We start from the raw sequence: 23,392 nt of genomic DNA, 5'->3' as shown, positions 1-23,392 counted from the left end.
GGAGTACTAAATTTCACTAGGGGGGAGTGTGACACCCCAGGGGTCTGGTTGTCACAGTGATAGAGATATTACGTCTGAGAGCAGGTGGGAGGTCCTTTGGTCAGGGATCCTGTGCATGCCACACCTCCTGCCCAGCCTTGGGAGGGGAAGAACTTCCCCTGTATAAACCCGGGGCTGAGGCAGGGTTAGGGAGTCCAGGAAGAGTATAGACAAGAGCAGCATAGGAAGCAGCAGAGTCACAAGGAGTCAGGGGCTGGCAGCTAAAGAGCTCGCCCTGACTAAGAAGATTCTTTACCGGACCCGGAGTCCGAGGCTGTGGGGACTAACTTCTACCCAGCAGCAGAATCCGTCAGGCAGGGGATTTCAGGTCCCCTGGCCCAGAAGCCCGAAGGCCCGGTCACACGCGTGGGACCAGCACCGCCATCGTGGAGCGGAAGCCATTAGAAGGCCCCGAGTCACCGGCCATACGGGTGAGCACCACACGGTACACTCAGGGACGTGGGCTACTTACATCAGCTTCTAGCAAGGTAGCCAGAAGAGTACAGTCAGCTTGGGAGGCCTACAACTACGCCTGGCCAGGGGAGATCCCATCTGCTCAAGGACTGACCAGGCCCCGTTCGCTAGCAAGTACTCCGGGAGGGTCTATCGTTGTTACCAGTAAAGACCCTGAACGCTACCATACCGTCTCTGAGTGGTTCCTGCTACCCCCATCATCCACGTCGGCTGCCCTGAGGCCATACCCCTCCCGTTGGGGGTTATACTATCACGCTGCACCATCCTTCCACCGGCCTCAGCGGTCTGCCCTGCAGCAGCAGCCCCCCTGGCTGCATTCAACGGGTGGCGTAGTCATCAACCATTTTCTACCGCTAACAGACTGCCGTCCAGTTTGACTCCCTGGGCACGGACCGGGTCACCGCCACGAGACTACAACCCTAAACAGATCCGGCTCCGGGTAAGCTCTCGCGTGCGCAACGCAGCGCGACACAGGCCCAGGGGCGCGTCATATACAGCAGTCTCAGTGTATCTTATGTGATGTATACACAGCAGTTTCAGTGTCTCCATAGTGGATGATGTTCCTATCATTTTATATCTTATTGAGAAATCAGTGTATAATCCAGACATACTACAATAGGCATTGACATCCTGTCTGCCCCACTTTCATTCTTACTCCGGAGTCTCAGTGTATCCTACTTGATGTATATACCTTAGCCTCAGTGTATGTGATATATACAGCAGTATTAGTGTATCTTAAGTGGTGTATATACAAAGGTTTCAGTGTATCCTGTGTAGTATATACTGTGGAGTATACATTATGTGATGAATACAGCAGAGTGTTGGTGAATCATATGTGATGTATACAGCAGTCTCAGTGTATCCTATGTGATCTATAAAGCAGTCTTGGTGATTTCTAGATGATGAATACAGCAGATTCTCAGTGTATCCTTTATGATATATATACAGCAGAGTTTCAGGGTATGCTGTGTGATGTATACAGCAGTCTCAGTGTATCCTTTATGATGTATATACAGTAGAGTCTGTGTTTCCTATGTGATGTATACAGCAGTCTCAGTGTTTCCTATGTGATGTATATACCGTAGAGTCTCAGTGTATCCTATGTGATGTATACAGTAGTCTTAGTGTTTCCTATGTGATGTATATACAGTAGAGTCTCAGTGTATCCTATGTGATGTATACAGCAGTCTCGGTATCTCCTATGTGATATATATATACAGTGGAGTTTCAGAGTATCTTATGTGATGTAGACAGCAGTCTTGGTGATTCCTAGATGATGAATACAGCAGATGCCCAGTGTATCCTTTATGATGTATATACAGTGGAGTCTCAATGTCTCCTATGTGATGTATACAGCAGTCTCAGTATCTCCTATGTGATATATATATATATATATATATATATATATATATATACAGTGGAGTTTCAGAGTATCCTATGTGATGTAGACAGCAGTCTTGATGATTCCTAGATGATGAATACAGCAGATGCTCAGTGTATCCTTTATGATGTATATACAGTGGAGTCTCAGTGTCTCCTATGTGATGTATACAGCAGTCTCAGTATCTCCTATGTGATATATATACACATTGGAGTTTCAGAGTATCCTATGTGATGTAGACAGCAGTCTTGGTGATTCCTAGATGATGAATACAGCAGATGCTCAGTGTATCCTTTATGATGTATACACAGTGCAGTCTCAGTGTCTCCTATGTGATGTAGACAGCAGTCTCAGTGTTTCCTATGTGATGTATATACAGCAGATGCTCAGTGTATCCTTTATGATGTATACACAGTGCAGTCTCAGTGTCTCCTATGTGATGCAGCTTCAGCCTGTATCTTGCTGCTGGTGAGAAGTTTCTCCTGCCAGTTCATAGTATTGTGAATATGCATCTCACCAAAATACACTTTAGATTTGGCACACAGCACTTACTTATTAAATTGCTGCTCTCTTATATTATTATGTTTTATACATAAGATATAAAAATATCCATATGTATTTATTGTATCACATTTTAAAGCTGGCATAGACAGGCTTTGTGTGTGCTGCAATGATGGGAGTAGCAGTGCTTATTGTAACCTCCGTGTCTTCCTGGACTCGCTTCCTACTCCACTTTATTTTAGATGGAAAACAATTCTCTACAACGGCAAAGCCTCCCTCACTCTGTACGGCAATTACTAATCTAATTACCAGATAAAACAATACAATTTTATTTGCTTTCAGCTTGTAATACAGCAGCTTTATACGGTCAGAAAGTCGGAACATCTGTCAGTAATTCTGTAAAGCATTTACTTTGCAATTAGTAACACTTTCATATCCAGGAAGAGAATCATAGAGCAGGAGATGTGCAGAGAACAAGACCAGACCTCTGGGTAACGCAGCGGGGCAATGAACTTAGGCTGACGAGGAAGCCCCCTCTGCCATACCGATTATACACGTAAACCTCTCATTAAAGTCTATGCAGGACATGGAGACATCCGAACCAGATACTCCCTTCATATAAAGGATAGATTCATGTGACTAGGTCTCTATATTTTTGGCTGGATAGGATTGTCAAACAACCATTGGGAATGTCCATGGGAGGTCACAGAAGTAAGCGACTGCCAGGGATATGATTAAATATATTGGGCTCCATAGTAATCTTTCCACTTGGAAACTTTTGGGTCTTTCTTGACTTTTTTCAATCCTCCTCAGGTTAGGTCTATATACCATAAATGACTACTTAAAGGTCCTTTAAATGTCATAGATATAATGATGAATATGAGAGGCATAAATGGATAAACTGTGTGGGCATGATGTGTAGCTGACGGAGGCTTCCAAGGTCCTTTTCGTATAGGGTCGGAAAGCCTTAGTCTGCCAACATCCTTGACTAGCAGTTGGAAGTGTTAGGCTTTAGGACACAGGCATACAATGACCCAACGAAGGCCAACCATGGGGCACCAAATGTGACAAATAGTACAATATTATATGCACTGGCTGGTGGGACAAGTAGTGGGAATTTTTAGACCTTCAGGACTTAAGACAGAGAATAGGACGGGAAGGAGTATCTTACATGTATGCGTCCAATTTCTGAACTACTCTTTACCTCCAAGGAGAATGACACCAGAGTAGCTATTGGTGTCAAACTTGGCAAATTGTACCATTACTGTATTGTTGGGTTCCATGCCAAAACCATTGAAATCATAGACAGGGTAGACACATTATCTTGTAAGGCTTGAGTTATTGTGTTACTATGATTTTTCTACTATTGTATTTTGACTCCTGATGTGACCCAGTTAGCTTGACTTCTATCCTGCTCTCCTCTCTGCTCCGTACCCTTCTACCTTCTCCGACTCTTGGCTTAACCAGCTACATTTGTGCCATAAGTCCTGTTACTACAACTGTACTGAAGCCCACCCAGTGTGCCCAGGAGATGTGGACCAACTGGGTGACAACGGATTCGGTTTAGGGCTGAAGGAACTTTGATTTCTTTACTCTTTATGTCCATGAGGTGGAATGGACTTTCCCAAAGGTGTCCATTAGCTCCAAAGTTCAGTGCACAGGTAAAGTCAGGCAAAGTTCAGTATGCATGCCGAATCAATGCCAAAGTGAACAGGAATAATATAACCAAAAAAAACGGAACCAAATATAGCTTATTTCAGAAAGCCAAAGATGGCGGCATTAACTGCACACTGTAACCCAATAGAGTAGTTTTATACAAGAGGACATTGGCCTGTAGCGATTGGTGGGATAATGGCAGCCATTGTCAACAACAATGTCTTTTATGATTTATTTGGATTCATTTTCATCCTTGTTAGACTTTAGCCATGGATCCGAGACCAGATGAAGGCATCTAGGACTAGTTGAGTATCTCAAACCTCACCCAATTCTTAGTAACATGGGTGATTCGATAGGTGAATCTGCGCTGTCCAGTTAGTTCTTTTCCCAAGTATTTCAGGTATCATATCATTACACATGCTAACATAAGAACCAAACTCTTTATTTCCAAAGTAAATACATGTATAAATGTCACAATATTAATTTCCTTTGAGCCTATGGGACCTGTTCCTTAAAATTATAATCCCACCCCTGAGGAAACTTGATCTTTAATAATCTCAAATTTTTCGGATCACCGACAATTAGCGGGCTTTCATGTTTAAGACATTTTCCATCACCCCTTAGAGGATGATCCCATGAATTTATACAAGGTCCGTAGAGCTGATACAATGTTTTATCAATGTCACCTGAGATTGCGAGAGCGCCACAATTAGATGAAGGTACACACCAATTTCACTGTCATTTCCAGAGCAGGGCTGACTATTATACGTCTCATTAAATGCCGAAAGATGTGTCAGCCGTGTAATGGGTTATGACTAGAAAATTTACGAGGTGCTGTCAATATATCTGAAATCTCACTTGACAAAGATTGAAGACTTGTTAACTTGGAGATGACATTTTACGTCAAGGTTTTGTTTGTAGAATCAAATTGGTCAAATCTCTAACAGATGAAATAGACGGCAACTATTGATCCTTATAAAAGGACCTGTCACGGGAGGACAATTTGACATCTGATCTTCTAAAATCACGACTTTCAGATTCCCGCTAGCACAAATTTTGCGATACGAGGTGACTGATATCTCTCACATGAGTGACATGATGGAACGGCTGTCATGTATCCATTACCAAAAAAAAAAGTTAAATTTGTACTTTCCGATTTCTCAAAATACAGAAGTAAAACGTCGACAGGCTGCAATTGACATAGCGACAACTGAATGAACACCTATAGTATAAACGTCTCATGACAGAGTATCGCAAAATTAATTTTTTTTTTCAAAGCTGGTCATTTCAAGCCAATTATTTGGGACAAGTCAAGCCCATAGCAAAGGTAAGAAAGGAAACATAATCTTCAAGCTAGTGCTGGTGTTGGAAGTTCTTCCATATCACAGAAGAACCATGTACTAAACCATAGATGAATATTTTTTTGGATGAGATGACATAGCCCAATGTTAACTGCTTTCTCGTAGACTCAAGTGACACAAGACCCACAGTCATTATTGACCCATATTGAGGCAAGACTCAACTTTCATAAGCAGATACACTGAGTGGCCTCTCTTTTAGAGACTCCTGCCCTTTCCTGATTGATGCTTTCCTGTAGGAAAATTAGACACGTGAACCCAGAGAGAAGCATTACATCAAGTGATCAGTTTTCCTTGGTCACATTAGAATGGGGAAATCAAATGATCCGAGCACAATCGAATGATAATGGTAGTGGATTATTAAGGCCAGGATTTTCATAAATTGCCAACCCTGTGGAGATTTTTCATGCCACGGTGTGAAGAGTATATCCAGAATGGTGAAATCACCCAAAAACAACCAAAGAAAGAGGATCCTCTGGACGGAAATGTGACGCCTCTACTCAGAAAGCCCGTGTTTTACCCTGGGTGTTGGGGGACTCGGTGTCGGGCCCTGCGTTGAAGAGATGGGATGCAGCCGTGGCCCGGACCCGACCCATGCTCAGGGCCGTCACATGAAAAGGAAGATGTTGTGGGCTTGTCCGGGTTGAGTGGCTTATTTTAATGACTACACCACCTGTGGTGTCTGGTGAAGGGCCACCAGCGCCGCTAGCAGTCCGCTGAGGCCCGGTGTCGTGGCGGCCAAAGTTCTCACTGCTCCCCACAGGCAGAGCAAGGCCTCAGGGCAGGCAAACAGGAAAGAGAGGGGGTAGTAGTGTGGGGAGTACGGGCACCGCGTCGCGTGGCATGGCGCGTAATGAACAGTCCGGAGGCCATAGGGGTGAACTTCCAAGGCTTTACTCAGAGATGTTAGCGGGAAGGCGACTCCCTGCTCCTCGCGGAGTCCTGCGGCCACCAGGGACGGGGGTCCGACTACCTACGAGGAAGTCCAGTGTTTGGTAGCGACCCTGCACCAGAGTGTTCCTGCACTACAGACTTCACCCATTCCCGTCTGTGCGTGTGTAGATAGGCCGGGTCTCCCTCTGAGCTCCTCTCAGGTGTAGGGGTCGGGTGGGAATTCCTCTCCATCCGACGCCCGGTGGGATCCTCAGGGCCTAACCGGGCTTTCCCGTCCTGGACGTAGAGTACGAGGTCGGGTGTCGGGGGCCGGTACCCCTCTTGCAGCCGGAATCCCTCTGAATAGATCAGGTAGGCGAGGACAGGTGGCGTACTCTGCTCCGTCTGCATCCTCCCCGGGACCCATTTGCTAGGGAGCCACACTCTAAAGCTCCCGGGCCTTCTTGATCCTGGTCCTCGGCTGGGTTGAGACATTCCTTGTCTGCAACCTACCTCTCGCCCCAAAGATCGGGGTACGAGGGCTGTGTCCCATGCCGGTGCAGGCCCACACAGGATCTGCACTCCCGGAGGGAAGTCACATTACACACAGTATTTTGACAGCACAGTGACAGCTGACAGACTAGCAAAGGCTAGACTGATGGACCACAGAAGAACCAAAGGACCAACGAACCAAGATCAAAGATGGCATTCTATTAAATATCAAATTAGAAGTGTAACTAACTAACTGTTCCTCCACCCACACCCACTAACTGGTTCCTACTACTTTGTGTTCCCCAGTCTCCCTGTAACCAGGGGAGCAGCACCTAGTGCATAATAGCTCCCTCTGGTGGAAATGTGGTGTTGGATGCAAAAGGCTAGAACACTACCATCACACTGGCCTTACCTCAGAGGAGGAACACCACACTCCATTGAAGAAGTGCAGCATTCCTGTGGCGGTCGAACCCTCAGGGGCGCCACAGAAACAACTCATGAACAAAAAGGGTCAGGGCAGGATGTGAAGACTCGTTCTGATGGAAAATGCTTTTTTGGTGCATTCTCTCTTCTCTGTCCATTGTAGATGAATGACTCCTTCCTGACAGGGAGGTGGAGTAATGGTGGAAGAATGTGTTCCTGTCACACTTTGGCTCCTTTGATACCTTTGGATGAATCAGCCCTTCCTATCAGAATGATGGAGGTGGAGTAATGGTGGGGGGGAATGTGTTCTTGGCACACCCAGGATCTTATGATACCTGTAGATGGATGATTTTTCCTGTCAAGCTAGTGGAGGTGAAGTAATGGTGAGGAAAGGCTTTCTTGACACAGCCAGGCTCCTCTGACACCTGTGGATGGTGACCCCTTCCTGTCATGGTGATGGAGTGGGAAAGGTTTTCTTGGCACAGCCAGGCTCCTCTGATACCTATGGATGGTGACCCCTTCCTGTCATGGTGGTGGAGTAATGGAGTGGGAAAGGATTTCTTGGTACAGCCGGGCTCCTCTGATACCTGTAGATGGTGACCCCTTCCTGTCATGGTGATGGAGTAATGGAGTGGGAAAGGTTTTCTTGGCACAGCCAGGCTCCTCTGATACCTATGGATGGTGACCCCTTCCTGTCATGGTAGTGGAGTAATGGAGTGGGAAAGGATTTCTTGGTACAGCCAGGCTCCTCTGATACCTGTAGATGGTGACCCCTTCCTGTCATGGTGGTGGAGTAATGGAGTGGGAAAGGTTTTCTTGGCACAGCCAGGCTCCTCTGATACCTGTAGATGGTGACCCCTTCCTGTCATGGTGGTGGAGTAATGGAGTGGCAAAGGTTTTCTTGGCACAGCCAGGCTCCTCTGATACCTGTAGATGGTGACCCCTTCCTGTCAGACTGGTAGAGTAATGGTGGGAAGAATGTTTTTTGGCACACCCTGACTCCTCTGATACCTGTGGATTGTCATTTGGACAGTAGAGCTTACCTAAGCATTATGGTCGGTCAAGTATATCCCATCATGGCAGCTGTTTACCCTATGGCAGAGGGACAATGCAGTACGCCAAAGGGTTGTACAGTCATGGATGATGGATTTTCCTTACGTTGTTGGCCTTGATGGTCTCCAGATTTTAATTCTATAGAGCATCACTCGGAGTTAGAACAGGCTGTTCAGAGCATGTCTTACATCCATCTAATGTTAGAAGCTGTGCTGTCCTCCTTAACCGCTATTCCTGCAGAACAATTTCATCATTTAGTGTAGAGCTGAGCAAACTGTGGCCCACTGACCGAGACAGCCGAAGTGCTGAAATCACTGGCCAAAGGGGGGCACCATACCCTCACCCGCTGCCTCCCACTGTCACCGCTATCCGCATCCTTGGGATGCAGACAGTGATGAATACATTGGTGGAGGAGGCGCAGCCGGTTCATTCTTCCACCAATCAGCATGTGCGACTGAGCCAGCTGGCGCGATGACGTCACTTTATCACGTTTGTTGTGAGAGGAGTCACGGCACTGGAGACTGGAGCAGAGTGCAGGGGGAACGAGAGCGAGGTGAGTATGTGATGTTTTTTTCCCATATTTGTATAGGATGTTTGCATGTATATAAGAGGCTATGTGGCGGCTCATACTGTATATAGGAGGCTATGTAGGCGCTCATACTGCATATAGGAGGCTATGTGGGGGCTCATACTGTATATAGGAGCCTATGTGGGGGCTCATACTGTATATAGGAGGCTATATGGAGGCTAATACTGTATATAGGAGACTATGTATGAGCTCATAATGTGTTTAGGGGGCTATGTGGGGGCCCATACTGTATATAGGAGGCTATGTAGGGGCTCATACTGTATATATGAGGCTATGTGGGGGTTCATACTGTATATAGGAGCCTATGTGGGGGCTCATACTGTATATAGGAGGCTATATGGAGGCTAATACTGTATATAGGAGACTATGTATGAGCTCATAATGTGTTTAGGGGGCTATGTGGGGGCCCATACTGTATATAGGAGGCTATGTAGGGGCTCATACTGTATATATGAGGCTATGTGGGGGTTCATACTGTACATAGGAGGCTATGTGGGGGCTCATACTGTATATAGGAGGCTATGTAGGGGCTTATACTGTATATAAGAGGCTATTTGGGGGCTCATACTGTATATAGGAGCCTATGTGGGGGCTCATACTGTATATAGGAGGCTATATGGAGGCTAATACTGTATATAAGAAACTATGTAGGAGCTCATACTCTATATATGGATCTATGTAGGGGTTCATACTGTATTTAGGGAGCTATGTGGGGGTTCATACTATATATAGGAGGCTATATGGGGGCTCATACTGTGTTTAGGGGGCTATGTGAGGGCTCATACTGTATATATGATGCAATGTGGGGCTCATACTGTATATATGAGACTATGTGGGGCTCATACTGCATATATTAGGCTATGTGGGGGCTCATACTGTATATAGGAGCCTATGTGGGATTCATACTATATATAGGGAGCTATGTAGGGGCTCATACTGTATATAGGAGGCTATGTGGGGACTCATACTGTATTTAGGGGGCTCATACTGTATTTAGGAGACTATATGGGGACTCATAGAGTATATAGGAGACTATATGGGGGCTCATACTATATATAGGAGACTATGTAGGGTTAATAATGTATATAGGAGGCTATGTAGGGGCTCATACTGTGTTTAGGGGGCTATGTGGGGGCTCATACTGTATATATAAGGCTATGTGGGGGCTCATACTGTATATAGGAGGCTATGTGGGAGGCTCATACTGTATATAGGAGGCTATGTGGGGGCTCATACTATATATAGGAGGCTATGTGGGGCTCATACTCTATATAGGGAGCTATGTAGGGGCTCATACTGTATTCAGGGAGCTATGTGGGGGCTCATACTGTATATAGGAGGCTATGTGGGGACGCATACTGTATTTAGGGGGCTCATACAGTATTTAGGAGTCTATGTGGGGGCCCATACTGTATATAGGAGGCTATGTGGGGGTTCATACTGTATATAGGAGGCTATGTAGGGGTTCATACTGTATATAGGAGGCTATGTGGGGGCTCATACTGTATATTGGAGGCTATGTGGGGGCTCATACTGTATATAGGAGGCTATGTGGGGCTCATAATGTATATAGGAGGCTATGTGGGGGCTCATACTGTATATAGGAGCCTATGTGGGGGCTCATACTGTATATAGGAGGCTATATGGAGGCTAATACTTTATATAGGAAACTATGTAGGAGCTCATACTGTGTTTATGGGGCTATGTGGGGAATCATACTGTATATATGAGGCTATGTGGGGGTTCATACTGTATATAGGAGGCTATAGGGGGCTCATACTGTATATAGGAGCCTATGTGGGGCTCATACTCTATATATGGAGCTATGTAGGGGTTCATACTATATTTAGGGAGCTATGTGGGGGTTCATACTGTATATAGGAGGCTATATGGGGGCCCATACTGTGTTTAGGGGGCTATTTGAGGGCTCATACTGTATATATGACGCAATGTGGGGCTCATACTGTATATATGAGGCTATGTGGGGGTTCATACTGCATATATGAGGCTATGTTGGGGCTCATACTGTATATAGGAGCCTATGTGGGATTCATACTGTATATAGGAGGCTATGTGGGGGTTCATACTGCATATATGAGGCTATGTTGGGGCTCATACTGTATATAGGAGCCTATGTGGGATTCATACTATATATAGGGAGCTATGTAGGGGCTCATACTGTATATAGGAGGCTATGTGGGATTCATACTGTATATATGAGGCTATGTTGGGGCTCATACTGTATATAGGAGCCTATGTGGGATTCATACTGTATATAGGAGGCTATGTGGGGGTTCATACTGCATATATTAGGCTATGTGGGGGCTCATACTGTATATAGGAGCCTATGTGGGATTCATACTATATATAGGGAGCTATGTAGGGGCTCATACTGTATATAGGAGGCTATGTGGGGACTCGTACTGTATTTAGGGGGCTCATACTGTATTTAGGAGACTATATGGGGGCTCATACTGTATATAGGAGACTATATGGGAGCTCATATTATATATAGGAGACTATGTAGGGTTAATACTGTATATAGGAGGCTATATGGGGGCTCATACTGTGTTTAGGGGACTATGTGGGGGCTCATACTGTATATAGGAGACTATGTAGGGGCTCATACTGCATTTAGGGGGCTATATGGGGGCTCATACTGTATATAGGGGGATGCCAGCACTTAATTCTGCTCAATTTTAAGTGATACAATTAATATTAATATTGAGCAGAATTAATTTCAGCCTCTTGGTTCGGCCTCCACAACAGTCACAGTCTCTCATGTGGCCCCTTGGGAAAATGAATTGCCCACTCCTGATCCAGTGCAACCTATGCCATGATGACGATGACTACAGATGTGAAGAAGACCAATGGAAGTCCAGTGCTTTACTAAATGGGGTCTCTAATAAAGTGGACATTCACTTTACACATCCACCAATCACGTTAGCAATATATGTACAAGGCAATACCACACGACATAATATAACCAGCTCCTAACCTCTAACATACAGTCCTGTTGCCTTCAGTGAACATTTATCTCGCTACATATCTACTTCTTACACGCTCTGTAAACTGTGAGGGTTTCAGGCTTTGTGGGTGAAATACAGACAGTAAAATGCAGCCGAGTTATTGCCGCCTGCACGCAGCCTGAACAAACCTTATTAGCATGACATGACCTTCAGATATGGGAATGTTTGTATCTAATCACTTTAGGCATATTTTTCCTAATTTTTGCATTAATGTTACCTTGTTATCAGTTTTGCGAATGACTATGAACAACTTTTCTTTTATTTTACGCTAAGTGCAGAAAGATCGGCCGTTGACTGTCTTAATTTATTTATAAACTTATTTACAGAATTACTACCAAAATCATAAGGTGAAGTAATGCTAAACACTTTGACACATGGTAATTAATAAGAAGAATACCAATGTAAATGTAAATTATACAGTTCTTCACTTTAATCTCCCCAGATTTCAGAAGGTGACCTTTCTGAAGCAACTCTGTAAACTATTCTGTCTCCAGCCATTAAGAAAAGCAGCTCTCTCTTCCCCTCTCGCAGCAACACGAAAAACACCAATCTTTAAATTGTTATCCCATCTTAATCTAAATCAAACCCTTATATATACAGTGTACATACAATTCCAAATGGACCGTTGGCCAACAATTGGAAAACATGCTCCTAAACAATTATCAGATGAGATAGAGGAGTCTGGAGGAGACAGAGAAGCCTAGAGGAGATAAAGGAGTCTGGAGGAGACTGAAGAGTCTGGGGCAGACAGAGGAACCTAGAGGAGATAGAGGAGTCTGGAAGAGACAAAAGGGTCTGGAGGAGAATGAAGAGTCTGGAGGAGATTGAAGAGACGGAAAGAAATATAGGAATCTGGAGGAGACAGAGGAGGCTAGAGGAGACAACAGTATGGAGGAGACAGAGGAGTCTGTAGGAGAAAAAGGAGTCTGCAGGAGACAGAGGAGTTTGGAGGTGACAGAAAAGTCTAGAGGTGACAGAAAAGTTTAGAGGTGACAGAGGAGCCTGGAGGATACAGAGAAGCCTGGAGGATACAGAGAAGCCTGGAGAAGACAGATGAGTCTGGATTAGTGTTGAGCGAGTATGTTCTGTCCGAGTACGCTCGGGCCGAGCTCCGAGTATTTACAGCTGCTCGGTGATATGGTTGAATCCCTCCCGTGTGCATGATTTGCCACTGTTTGGCAGCTTTATTACATGTGAGGAATGTGTAAGAAATAGACACTCCTCACATGTAATAAAACTGTCAAACAGTCGCAAATCATGCGCACGGGAGGGATTCAAGCATATCACCGAGCAGCTGTAAATACTCGGTGCTCAGCCCGAGCGTACTCGGCGAAAGGGTTAACAGAACATACTCGCTCAACACTAGTCTGGATGAGATAGAGGAGTCTGGAGGAGATAGAGGAGTCTGCAGGAGATAGAGAAGTCTGCAGGAGATAGAGAAGTCTAGAGCAAACAGAGGATGATTTTAGAGGAGACAGATGATTCTGGAGGAGACAGAAGAGCGTGTAGGAGAGATAACAGTATAGAGGAGACATGCAAGTCTGGAGGAGATAGAGAAGTCTAAAAAAGACATAGGAGTCTGGAGGAGACAGAAGAGTATGTATGGAGGAGACAGAGGAGTCTAGAGGTGACAGAGGAGTCTAGAGGTGACAGAGGAGTCTGCAGGAGATAGAGGAGTCTGCAGGAGATAGAGGAATCTGCAGGAGATAGAGGAATCTGCAGGAGATAGAGGAGTCTGCAGGAGATAGAGAAGTCTGAAAGAAATAGAGAAGTCTGCAGGAGATAGAGAAGTCTGAAGGAGACAGAGAAGTCTGCAGGAGATAGAGGAGTCTTCAGGAGATAGGGGAGTCTGCAGGAAATAGAGAAGTCTGCAGGAAATAGAGAAGTCTGCAGGAGACAGAGAAGTCTAGAGAAGACAGAGGATTTTAGAGTAGACAGAGGATTCTGGAGGAGACAGAGGAGTCTGTAGGAGAGAGAAGAGTATGAAGGAAATGCAGGAGTCTGGAGGAGACAGGGAAGTCGGGAGGAGACATGTGAGTAGGGGGGGAGACATGTGAGTCTGGGGGGAGACATGTGAGTCTGGAGGAAATAGAGAAGTCTGAAGGATACAGAGGAGTCTGGAGGAGACAGAAGAGTATGGAGAAGAAAGAGAAAGTCTGGAGGAGTAAGAGAAAGTCTGGAGGAGATAGAGGAGTCTGGAAGAGATAGAGAAGTCTGGAGGAGACAAAGGAGTCTGGGTGAGACAGAGGAGTTTGGAGGAGATAGAGGAGTCTGTAGGAGACAGAGGAATCTGAAGAAGATAGAGGAGCCTGGAGGAGATAGAGGAGTGTGGAGAAGAATAGAGGAGTCTGGAGAAGAATAGAGAAGTCTGGAGGAGACCAAGGAGTCTATAGGAGATAGAGAAGTCAGGAAGAGACAGGAATCTGGAGGAGACAGAAGAGTCCGAAGGAGACAGAAGAGTCTGGAGGAGACAGAAGAGTCTGCAGAAGATGGAGATGTCTAGAGGAGACAGAAGGGTCCGGAGGAGACAAAGGAGTCTGGATGAGACAGAGGCGTTTGGGGAGATAGAGAAGTTTGGTGGAGACAGAGGAATCTGAAGAAGACAGAAGAATAGAGGAGTCTGGAGAAGAATAGAGGAGTCTGGAGGAGACCAAGGAGTCTATAGGAGATAGAGAAGTCAGGAAGAGACTGGAGGGGACAGAAGAGTCTGGGGGAGACAGAGGATTCTGGCAGCAGCTCTCTCAGAGACACAGGAACGCTCACCCGAGCTGAGTGTTCCTGTGTATGAGGGACAATTGTTCGGTCACAGCTCTCTATTATGTATGGAGTGGGGGAGCTTTAGAGTCTACGTTAGTTGTATCTGGGGCAGAAATAGTGTTATTCGTAGCTATATATATGGGGCAGTGTTGTTTGTTGGTGCCCCCTTTATACTCAGCCCCCATAGCGATGGACCGCTCCCTATATAAGTGTGCACTGGCAGCAATACTCTCCTTTGAGCTGCGAGTATGTTTTGTCTATATGTTCGGTCTACAGAATAAAAGCCCGAGCTGAACAGAACACAGATTCGCCGGTGTGAATACATTTGCATCCTCTTTTGTAGCACAAGGATCCTTCCTAAGTAACATATTGTATCGGGGTATTCGGAGCCGCCGTCCTCACTAGCTGGCAGCAATTAAGCTATAAAAGAAGAATTTAATGCAGGGTATTGATCTGAAAGGTATGACGCGCTCAGTACAATACAGGAAGGTCTTCCCTAGGTCACGCCGCCGTGAGTCATCTACGTGGCGGCACAATATTACCTGCCGCCTCGATGGCGGATGTTCTTATTCATTATCAGTCTCTCAATTTGTACTGATACAGAATAATGGACGGTGCGAGAAGAGCAAGCTTTACTGCAAGAATTACATGAACTGGTCTTTATATATACTGAGAGCACCATGAGAAGAAAGTGCTGGAGGGCGGGAGGCAGGAATCGCATCTAAGCCCCTGGGGTGGGGGTGAAAGACCCAGAGGCGTATCTGAGGGGGGGGGGGGGGGGGAGACCAATGAAGAATATCAGCCTTGTAAATAGCAAGTACCTGTCCATGTACACAAAGCCTGTAGAAGAGCATAGTCTTGCAGCCCTCATGCCCCACACTTTTTGGAAGCATTCTGACAGCATTATGGGTGCTGGAACTTCTTCTGCATTACACTGGTCATTGTTTAATTGCTAAACTGCAAACCCACCTGGTGATTGCTGCGTATATACACAGATGTTAGGGTCTGTTCACATTTGCGTTGTATGACACTCTGGGGGGGGATCTGTCACACAACAGACTCTGACAGATGCCATTTGCTTATAATGGTTGGTATCCGCTATGCGATTAATCCGACGTACCGCTGTGGTTTCTTGTATTTACGGAGGCTCTGATGTGAGTCTGACATTAAATAACCTTTTAACTATAATTTGCAAAATATATACATGAGAGCGAATCTTCCATATGCATATACACTCCGCCACCATACAGCCCCTCAGGCCAACCTTAAAAATACCTCCCCCAAAAAATCCACTTCTGGCAACCCACTCAGCGAGCGCTGCGCTCCGCGTCCTCAATCTCCGCAGGAATCAGTGTTAACCTTTTTTGTGCTGCAAATTTATGCACATTGCCAAAGCTAAATAGGAAATGCTAAAATCTATCGGATTCACGTATTCGCTGCCAGACAGGTGTCCTCGCAGCAAATCTTTATTTTCGCCTTTTAAATTAACACATTGGGAAGATTTTATATATATATATTTTTTTAAATGTTATTTATTTATTTTTTTGCTAATTGAACGCATACGGGCTGAAACCTATATCTTTATCTGGAAAGGTGGCGGCTTATCTCCACTTTCCAGGTTGCCTTTTGCTGAATTAGTAACTATCCTGTTTACCCGGCCAGGATAGGCGCTATGGCGCTATAATAAATGTCACGGGAGACGGACGCGGACGGCACGGAGTCTCTTGACAGCCGCCAGATGGAAAGTAGCGCGGCATAATGATAAACCTATAGATTGCGCGCCTCCATGACACATGTTGCAAAGATTACCCTGTAATGCACTACAGAGATAATAGGTTTGCAGAAAGGAGTCATTCTATTCTCTATTCACATGGAACATTCTTAACCATCATTGTAAATACTCATTTTTTTTCCGCCCCTCTATGTGTTCGTATCCCAGGGTACAGAGAGCGAGCGCTGCCTCCCAGACATTGATTTCCCCATTCACTACAGACAATTGGAACATTTTTTTTTTTTACAATTCATTAAATAATAAGATCCATAAAGAAACCTTTTGTCTTTTGTCTGTTGCTCGCCGAGACTTCTGAGGCCGTTTTTCTTCGGTTGCTCCTTTGGCCGCTGCTTGAAGCTGCAAAAAAAATAAAAATATTTAATTAAACTACATTTTTAGAATTTTTTATTTTTTTAATGAAGGGTCAGTTATCTAATAATGGGGATTGGAGCGGTGTAATTTTAGTGATGCAAAAAAATATATATATTTTTTTTGCAAAAAAAGAAGGAGGGAAAACAAGAGCGCGGTCTTTATGGTATTTGCAGCCCAGCAGCTGATTCAGGAATTGTATGGAGCTAATCGCAGGCAGAAGGATAAAATGCAGCTGAAATGTATATAGTTTTGCCGCTCGGCACTGCAGGGTTATATACAAGCGCGCACAGCGGGTCAGACGCACAACGAGCCGCAAGACTAAAATACTCAGCACGGGATGCAGATGGATTCAATAACATCAGCCATTTACATTTATGCCCGATTAATTAAAAGTGGGGCATGGACCGGCCGGTCGGAGAGACAGGGTTTTATTTTGTTCACGTATTAAAAAAAAACGTGTAGATGAGAAATGTTTGTTCAGTTGCGGGTTTGAGTTCTGTGACTGTGAAGACAAACAGAAGGCAGGAATTCATCCTCCGTCTCCCGCCGGCGGTGACGACGTTCCTCATAAAACGGGAAACAAAATCCAATTCATATCGAAGCTCCGTCCAAAAAAATGACGGGGGGTGAAGGTGGCTGCCCAAATGAGTTTTGTGGGATTACTTGAAGTGAAGAAGTAAAATCGAGAAAAAAAGGGGCAGCTTGAGAGAAGTTTGAGAAAGAATGAAGAGGATTGGTAAGGAAGTGATTTTGGAACAGTTACTATAGAAAAAACGATGAGTGACGGAAAGTGGAAGCAAAATAAGTAAAATCCAGGGACCAGGGGCATCTTGAGAGAAGTTTTGTAGTTATGCATGGGGAACAAAGAGGACTGTGATATAGGGCCATACAGGGCAGAGATAGCAGGACCATACAAGGCAGAGGTAACAGGACCATACAGGGCAGAGGTAACAGGACCATACAGGGAAGAGATAACAGGACCATACAGGGCAGAGGTAACAGGACCATACAGGGCAGAGGTAACAGGACCATACAGGGCAGAGGTAACAGGACCATACAGGGAAGAGATAACAGAGCCATACAGGGAAGAGGTAACAGGACCATGCAGAGCAGAGATAACAGGACCATACAGGGCAGAGGTAACAGGACCATACAGGGCAGAGGTAACAGGACCATACAGGGCAGATGTAACAGGACCATACAGGGCAGAGATAACAGAGCCATACAGGGAAGATGTAACACGACCATGCAGAGCAGAGATAACAGGACCATACAGGGCAGATGTAACAGAGCCATACAGGGCAGAGGTAACAGAGCCATACAGGGCAGAGGTAACAGGACCATACAGGGCAGATGTAACAGAACCATACACGGCAGAGGTAACAGGACCATGCAGAGCAGAGGTAACAGAGCCATACAGAGCAGAGATAACAGAGTTTTACAGAGCAGAGGTAATAGGATGATACAAAGCAGAGGTAACAGGACCATTCAGGGCAGAGATAACAGGACCATACAGGGCAGAGGTAACAGGACCATACAGGGCAGAGGTAACAGGACCATACAGGGCAGAGATAACAGGACCATACAGGGCAGAGGTAACAGGACCATACAGGGCAGAGGTAACAGGACCATACAGGGCAGAGATAACAGGACCATACAGGGCAGAGGTAACAGGACCATACAGGGCAGAGGTAACAGGACCATACAGGGCAGAGATAACAGGACCATACAGGGCAGAGGTAACAGGACCATACAGGGCAGAAGTAACAGGACCATACAGGGCAGAGATAACAGGACCATACAGGGCAGAGGTAACAGGACCATACAGGGCAGAGGTAACAGGACCATACAGGGCAGAGATAACAGGACCATACAGGGCAGAGGTAACAGGACCATACAGGGCAGAGGTAACAGGACCATACAGGGCAGAGATAACAGGACCATACAGGGCAGAGGTAACAGGACCATACAGGGCAGAGGTAACAGGACCATACAGGGCAGAGATAACAGGACCATACAGGGCAGAGGTAACAGGACCATACAGGGCAGAGATAACAGGACCATACAGGGCAGAGGTAACAGGACCATACAGGGCAGAGATAACAGGACCATACAGGGCAGAGGTAACAGGACCATACAGGGCAGAGGTAACAGGACCATACAGGGCAGAGGTAACAGGACCATTCAGGGCAGAGATAACAGGACCATACAGGGCAGAGGTAACAGGACCATACAGGGCAGAGGTAACAGGACCATACAGGGCAGAGGTAACAGGACCATACAGGGCAGAGGTAACAGGACCATACAGGGCAGAGATAACAGGACCATACAGGGCAGAGATAACAGGACCATACAGGGCAGAGATAACAGCAGGGGGCTGTTGCTGTTGGCATTTTTGCCATCTATAACCTCTGGAGGCTGCAGCTTGGACTCGGGGGCAGTGATAGGACAGTAATCAGTGACCCCCGGGCTCCAGGGCCCCAGATGTGCCCGTACGGCCTTGTATGAGCTGTGATTTTGGCAGCGATGTCTGAGAGTTCACGTCCTGTCGATGCCGGCGCGGATCACCTTGCTGAGAGTTAATATGGTCTACTCGCTTAATGACCACAAACCGCGATTCTCCTCTGACGAGGTAGAAACTAAAAGCCTCTGTCTGATATTGGAGTCACATATCCGGCTTCCCACAAATGTGACTTTCAGGCATGGCAGCCTATATGGCTCGCCGGCCTCCTCTCTATGCTCCATATAGTTTAACTCCTGTTTTATGATTCCACTTAGTCAACATGTCACAGATAGGAGGACGGACGCATTACCCGCTGCCGGCATTGATTTCCTTTCTGCAGCTATTTCCTAAAATTACCCCGGCCCAGCTGTTCCCGGTGCGGACGGTGTAGGATTTCACAGTCGTATGTTCAATAGGCAAAGCAAAGGTCGTCGGTGTCGCTTTCCCAATGGACTCTCTTTGCCCCTCAATACCAATGCTTTATTACAGAGATCAGCTCCGATTTTTCAGCAGATTTTTCCAGGGGATTTTACAGGAATAGATGTGCGAGGACTCGTAGGTTTTTTGCTCCAAATTCTTCGAAATGGCGCACGCGGTTCAAGAAGTTTGCAAAGTCAAAAAATGTGTTAAATGTTGTCTTTACCCTTTTTTGTGGTAAGGTAGGTAAGAAGGCGGAGACGGGAGAACATTGGTGACAAATTCAGCAATTTTTTCCAAAAAGTTAAAAACGTCTGGAAACCTTAAATACTATCCATGATAATGAGAATAAAAAAATAGGGAAACACATATTAAATTGGCTGCAAAAAAGGTGCAGATTATAACTGGTGGAAAACACCAAAAACTGGATAAATAAAAGGCGCAAATACAATAAGGGTTCCATAGTCCCTAAATAATAGAAGGATCCTCTGAACCACGTGTAAAACACAAACCCCCAAAATAGTGCAGCACCTACTGTACTTACACATAGAGCCCAACACACAGCACCCCCCATAACAGTGTCCCAAAAAATAGTCCTATACATAGTCCATAATAAGAGTGCCAAACACACAATCCTAAAAAGAGTGCTCAACACAAAAATCCATGGCAAATACCCACCATATGCACATAGCCCAATTTAGTAGTTTAGTAATATAAATCCCTGCTCATTCTACGCTTAGGACATCTACAGCGGGTACAGAAAGTGTTCAGACCCCTTTACATTTTTCACTCTTTGTTTCATTGCAGCCATTTGGTAAATTCCAAAAAGTTCATTTTTTTTTCATTAAAGTACACTCTGCACCCCATCTTGACTGAAAAAAAACAGAAATGTAGAAATTTTTGAAAATTTCTTAAAAAAGAAAAACTGAAATATCACATGGTCATAAGTATTCAGACCCTTTGCTCAGACCCTCATATTTAAGTCACATGCTGTCCATTTACTTGTGATCCTCCTTGAGATGGTTCTACTCCTTCATTGGAGTCCAGCTGTGTTTAATTAAAGTGATAGGACTTGATTTGGAAAGGCACACACCTGTCTATATAAGACCTCACAGCTCACAGTGCATGTCAGACCAAATGAGAATCATGAGCTCAAAGGAACTGCCCAAGGAGCTCAGAGACAGAATTGTGGCAAGGCTCAGATCTGGCCATGGTTACCAAAGAATTTCAGCATTACTCAAGGTTCCTAAGAGCACAGTGGTCTCCATAATCCTTAAATGGAAGAAGTGTGGGACCATCAGAAGTCTTCCTAGACCTGGCCGTCCAGCCAAACTGAGCAATCGTGGGAGAAGAGCCTTGATGAGAGAGGTAAAGAAGAACCCTAAGATCACTGTGGCTGAGCTCCAGAGATGCAGTAGGGAGATGGGAGAAAGTTCCACAAAGTCAACTATTACTGCAGCCCTATCTACTGCGCAAGCGTACACCACCCAGCTCTGAATAGAGATATGTGCAGGCGCATAAGGGAACACTGAACCTAATCAGCCATATTTGGACAGAGAAGTTAGCCCATTGCGTGCTACTCACCACTATAAGGTATCGATAATTCAAAGTCATTGAGAGCTGGGTGGTGTACGCTTGCGTAGTAGATAGTGTGCCCTGATCCAAGATGGCGCTGAGAAGCTTGACGCACATGGCGCATGCGCAAGGATCCTTGGCTTATGTCCTTCCAGGACCTTTTGATATTATATATTTATCTACTATCTATCATCGATCTATTATCTATTATCTATCTATTATCTAGCTGTCATCTATCTATCATCTATCTATTATCTATTTATCATTTATCTATTATCTATTTATCTATCTATCTATCTATCTATGATATCTCTCTATTTAATTTCTTTATGCATTTTTTGTCTTGCAGGTTGCAGACTGCAGCTTAACAATGCAGATTCCGGGTTACATATTTCCCCCAATTTCTATTTCATTTTTCATTTTCCAGCCCAGCAGGAGCCTCCTTCACCTTCTCACAATCCTGCATCTGGCTGTAAGACAACTGGCTGCAGCAGGAGCCTCCCCCTGCTCTGTATGTAATAGACAACTGGCTGCAGCAGGAGCATCCCCCCCTGCCCTGTATGTAATAGGAGACAACTGGCTGCAGCAGGAGCCTCCCCCTCCCTGTATGTAATAGAAGACAACTGGCTGCAGCAGGAGCCTCCCCCCGCCCTGTATGTAATAGGAGACAACTGGCTGCAGCAGGAGCCTCCCCCCTCCCTGTATGTAATAGAAGACAACTGGCTGCAGCAGGAGCCTCCCCCCACCCTGTATGTAATAGGAGACAACTGGCTGCAGCAGGAGCCTCCCCCCTCCCTGTATGTAATAGAAGACAATTGGCTGCAGCAGGAGCCTCCCCCCGCCCTGTATGTAATAGGAGACAACTGGCTGCAGCAGGAGCCTCCCCCCGCCCTGTATGTAATAGGAGACAACTGGCTGCAGCAGGAGCCTCCCCCCCCCTGTATGTAATAGGAGACAACTGGCTGCAGCAGGAGCCTCCCCCTGCTCTGTATGTAATAGACTACTTGCTGCAGCAGGAGCCTCCCCCGCCATGTATGTAATAGGAGACAACTGGCTGCAGCAGGAGCCTCCCCCGGCCTGTATGTAATAGACTACTTGCTGCAGCAGGAGCCTCCCCGCCCTGTATGTAATAGGAGACAACTGGCTGCAGCAGGAGCCCCCCCCTACCTGTATGTAATAGACTACTTGCTGCAGCAGGAGCCTTCGCCACCCTGTATGTAACAGGTGACAACTGGCTGCAGCAGGGGCCTCCCCCTCCCTGTATGTAACAGGAGACAACTGGCTGCAGCAGGAGCCTCCCCCCCACCCTGTATGTAACAGGAGACAACTGGCTGCAGCAGGAGCCTCCCCCCCACCCTGTATGTAATAGGAGATTACTGGCTGCAGCAGGAGCCTCCCCGCCCTGTATGTAATAGGAGACAACTGGCTGCAGCAGGAGCCCCCCCCTACCTGTATGTAATAGACTACTTGCTGCAGCAGGAGCCTCCGCCACAGTGTATGTAATAGGTGACAACTGGCTGCAGCAGGGGCCTCCCCCTCCCTGTATGTAACAGGAGACAACTGGCTGCAGCAGGAGCCTCCCCCCCACCCTGTATGTAACAGGAGACAACTGGCTGCAGCAGGAGCCTCCCCCCCACCCTGTATGTAATAGGAGATTACTGGCTGCAGCAGGAGCCTCCCCCCGCCCTGTATGTAATAGATTACTGGCTGCAGCAGGAGCCTCCACCCCGCCATGTATGTAATAGGAGACAACTGGCTGCAGCAGGAGCCTCCCCCGCCCTGTATGTAAAAGGAGACAACTGGCTGCGGCAGGAGCCTCCCCCTGCTCTGTATGTAATAGAAGACAACTGGCTGCAGCAGGAGCCTCCCCCGCCATGTATGTAATAGGAGACAACTGGCTGCAGCAGGAGCCTCCCCCGGCCTGTATGTAATAGACTACTTGCTGCAGCAGGAGCCTCCCCGCCCTGTATGTAATAGGAGACAACTGGCTGCAGCAGGAGCCCCCCCCTACCTGTATGTAATAGACTACTTGCTGCAGCAGGAGCCTCCCCCTCCCTGTATGTAACAGGAGACAACTGGCTGCAGCAGGAGCCCCCCCCCCACCCTGTATGTAACAGGAGACAACTGGC

General features: G+C 46.2%; 1 protein-coding gene across 1 annotated transcript in view; it reads right to left on the bottom strand.

Annotated features, from left to right (window-relative positions):
• Positions 1-23,392, bottom strand: part of GFRA4 (GDNF family receptor alpha 4) — a 673,071-nt gene that overhangs the window by 239,758 nt on the left and 409,921 nt on the right. Inside the window, exon 2 of the mRNA XM_073649280.1 lies at positions 16,676-16,753. Within this exon, the coding sequence (XP_073505381.1) occupies positions 16,676-16,753 (78 nt within the window). The remainder of the gene's footprint in view (positions 1-16,675; positions 16,754-23,392) is intronic.

Source organism: Phyllobates terribilis, unplaced genomic scaffold, assembly GCF_046119375.1.
Source record: "Phyllobates terribilis strain yellow unplaced genomic scaffold, ASM4611937v1 Scaffold_1__5_contigs__length_1240528914, whole genome shotgun sequence".
NCBI classification, from domain to species: domain Eukaryota; kingdom Metazoa; phylum Chordata; class Amphibia; order Anura; family Dendrobatidae; genus Phyllobates; species Phyllobates terribilis.
This window is presented reverse-complemented; position numbering and strand designations above follow the sequence as displayed.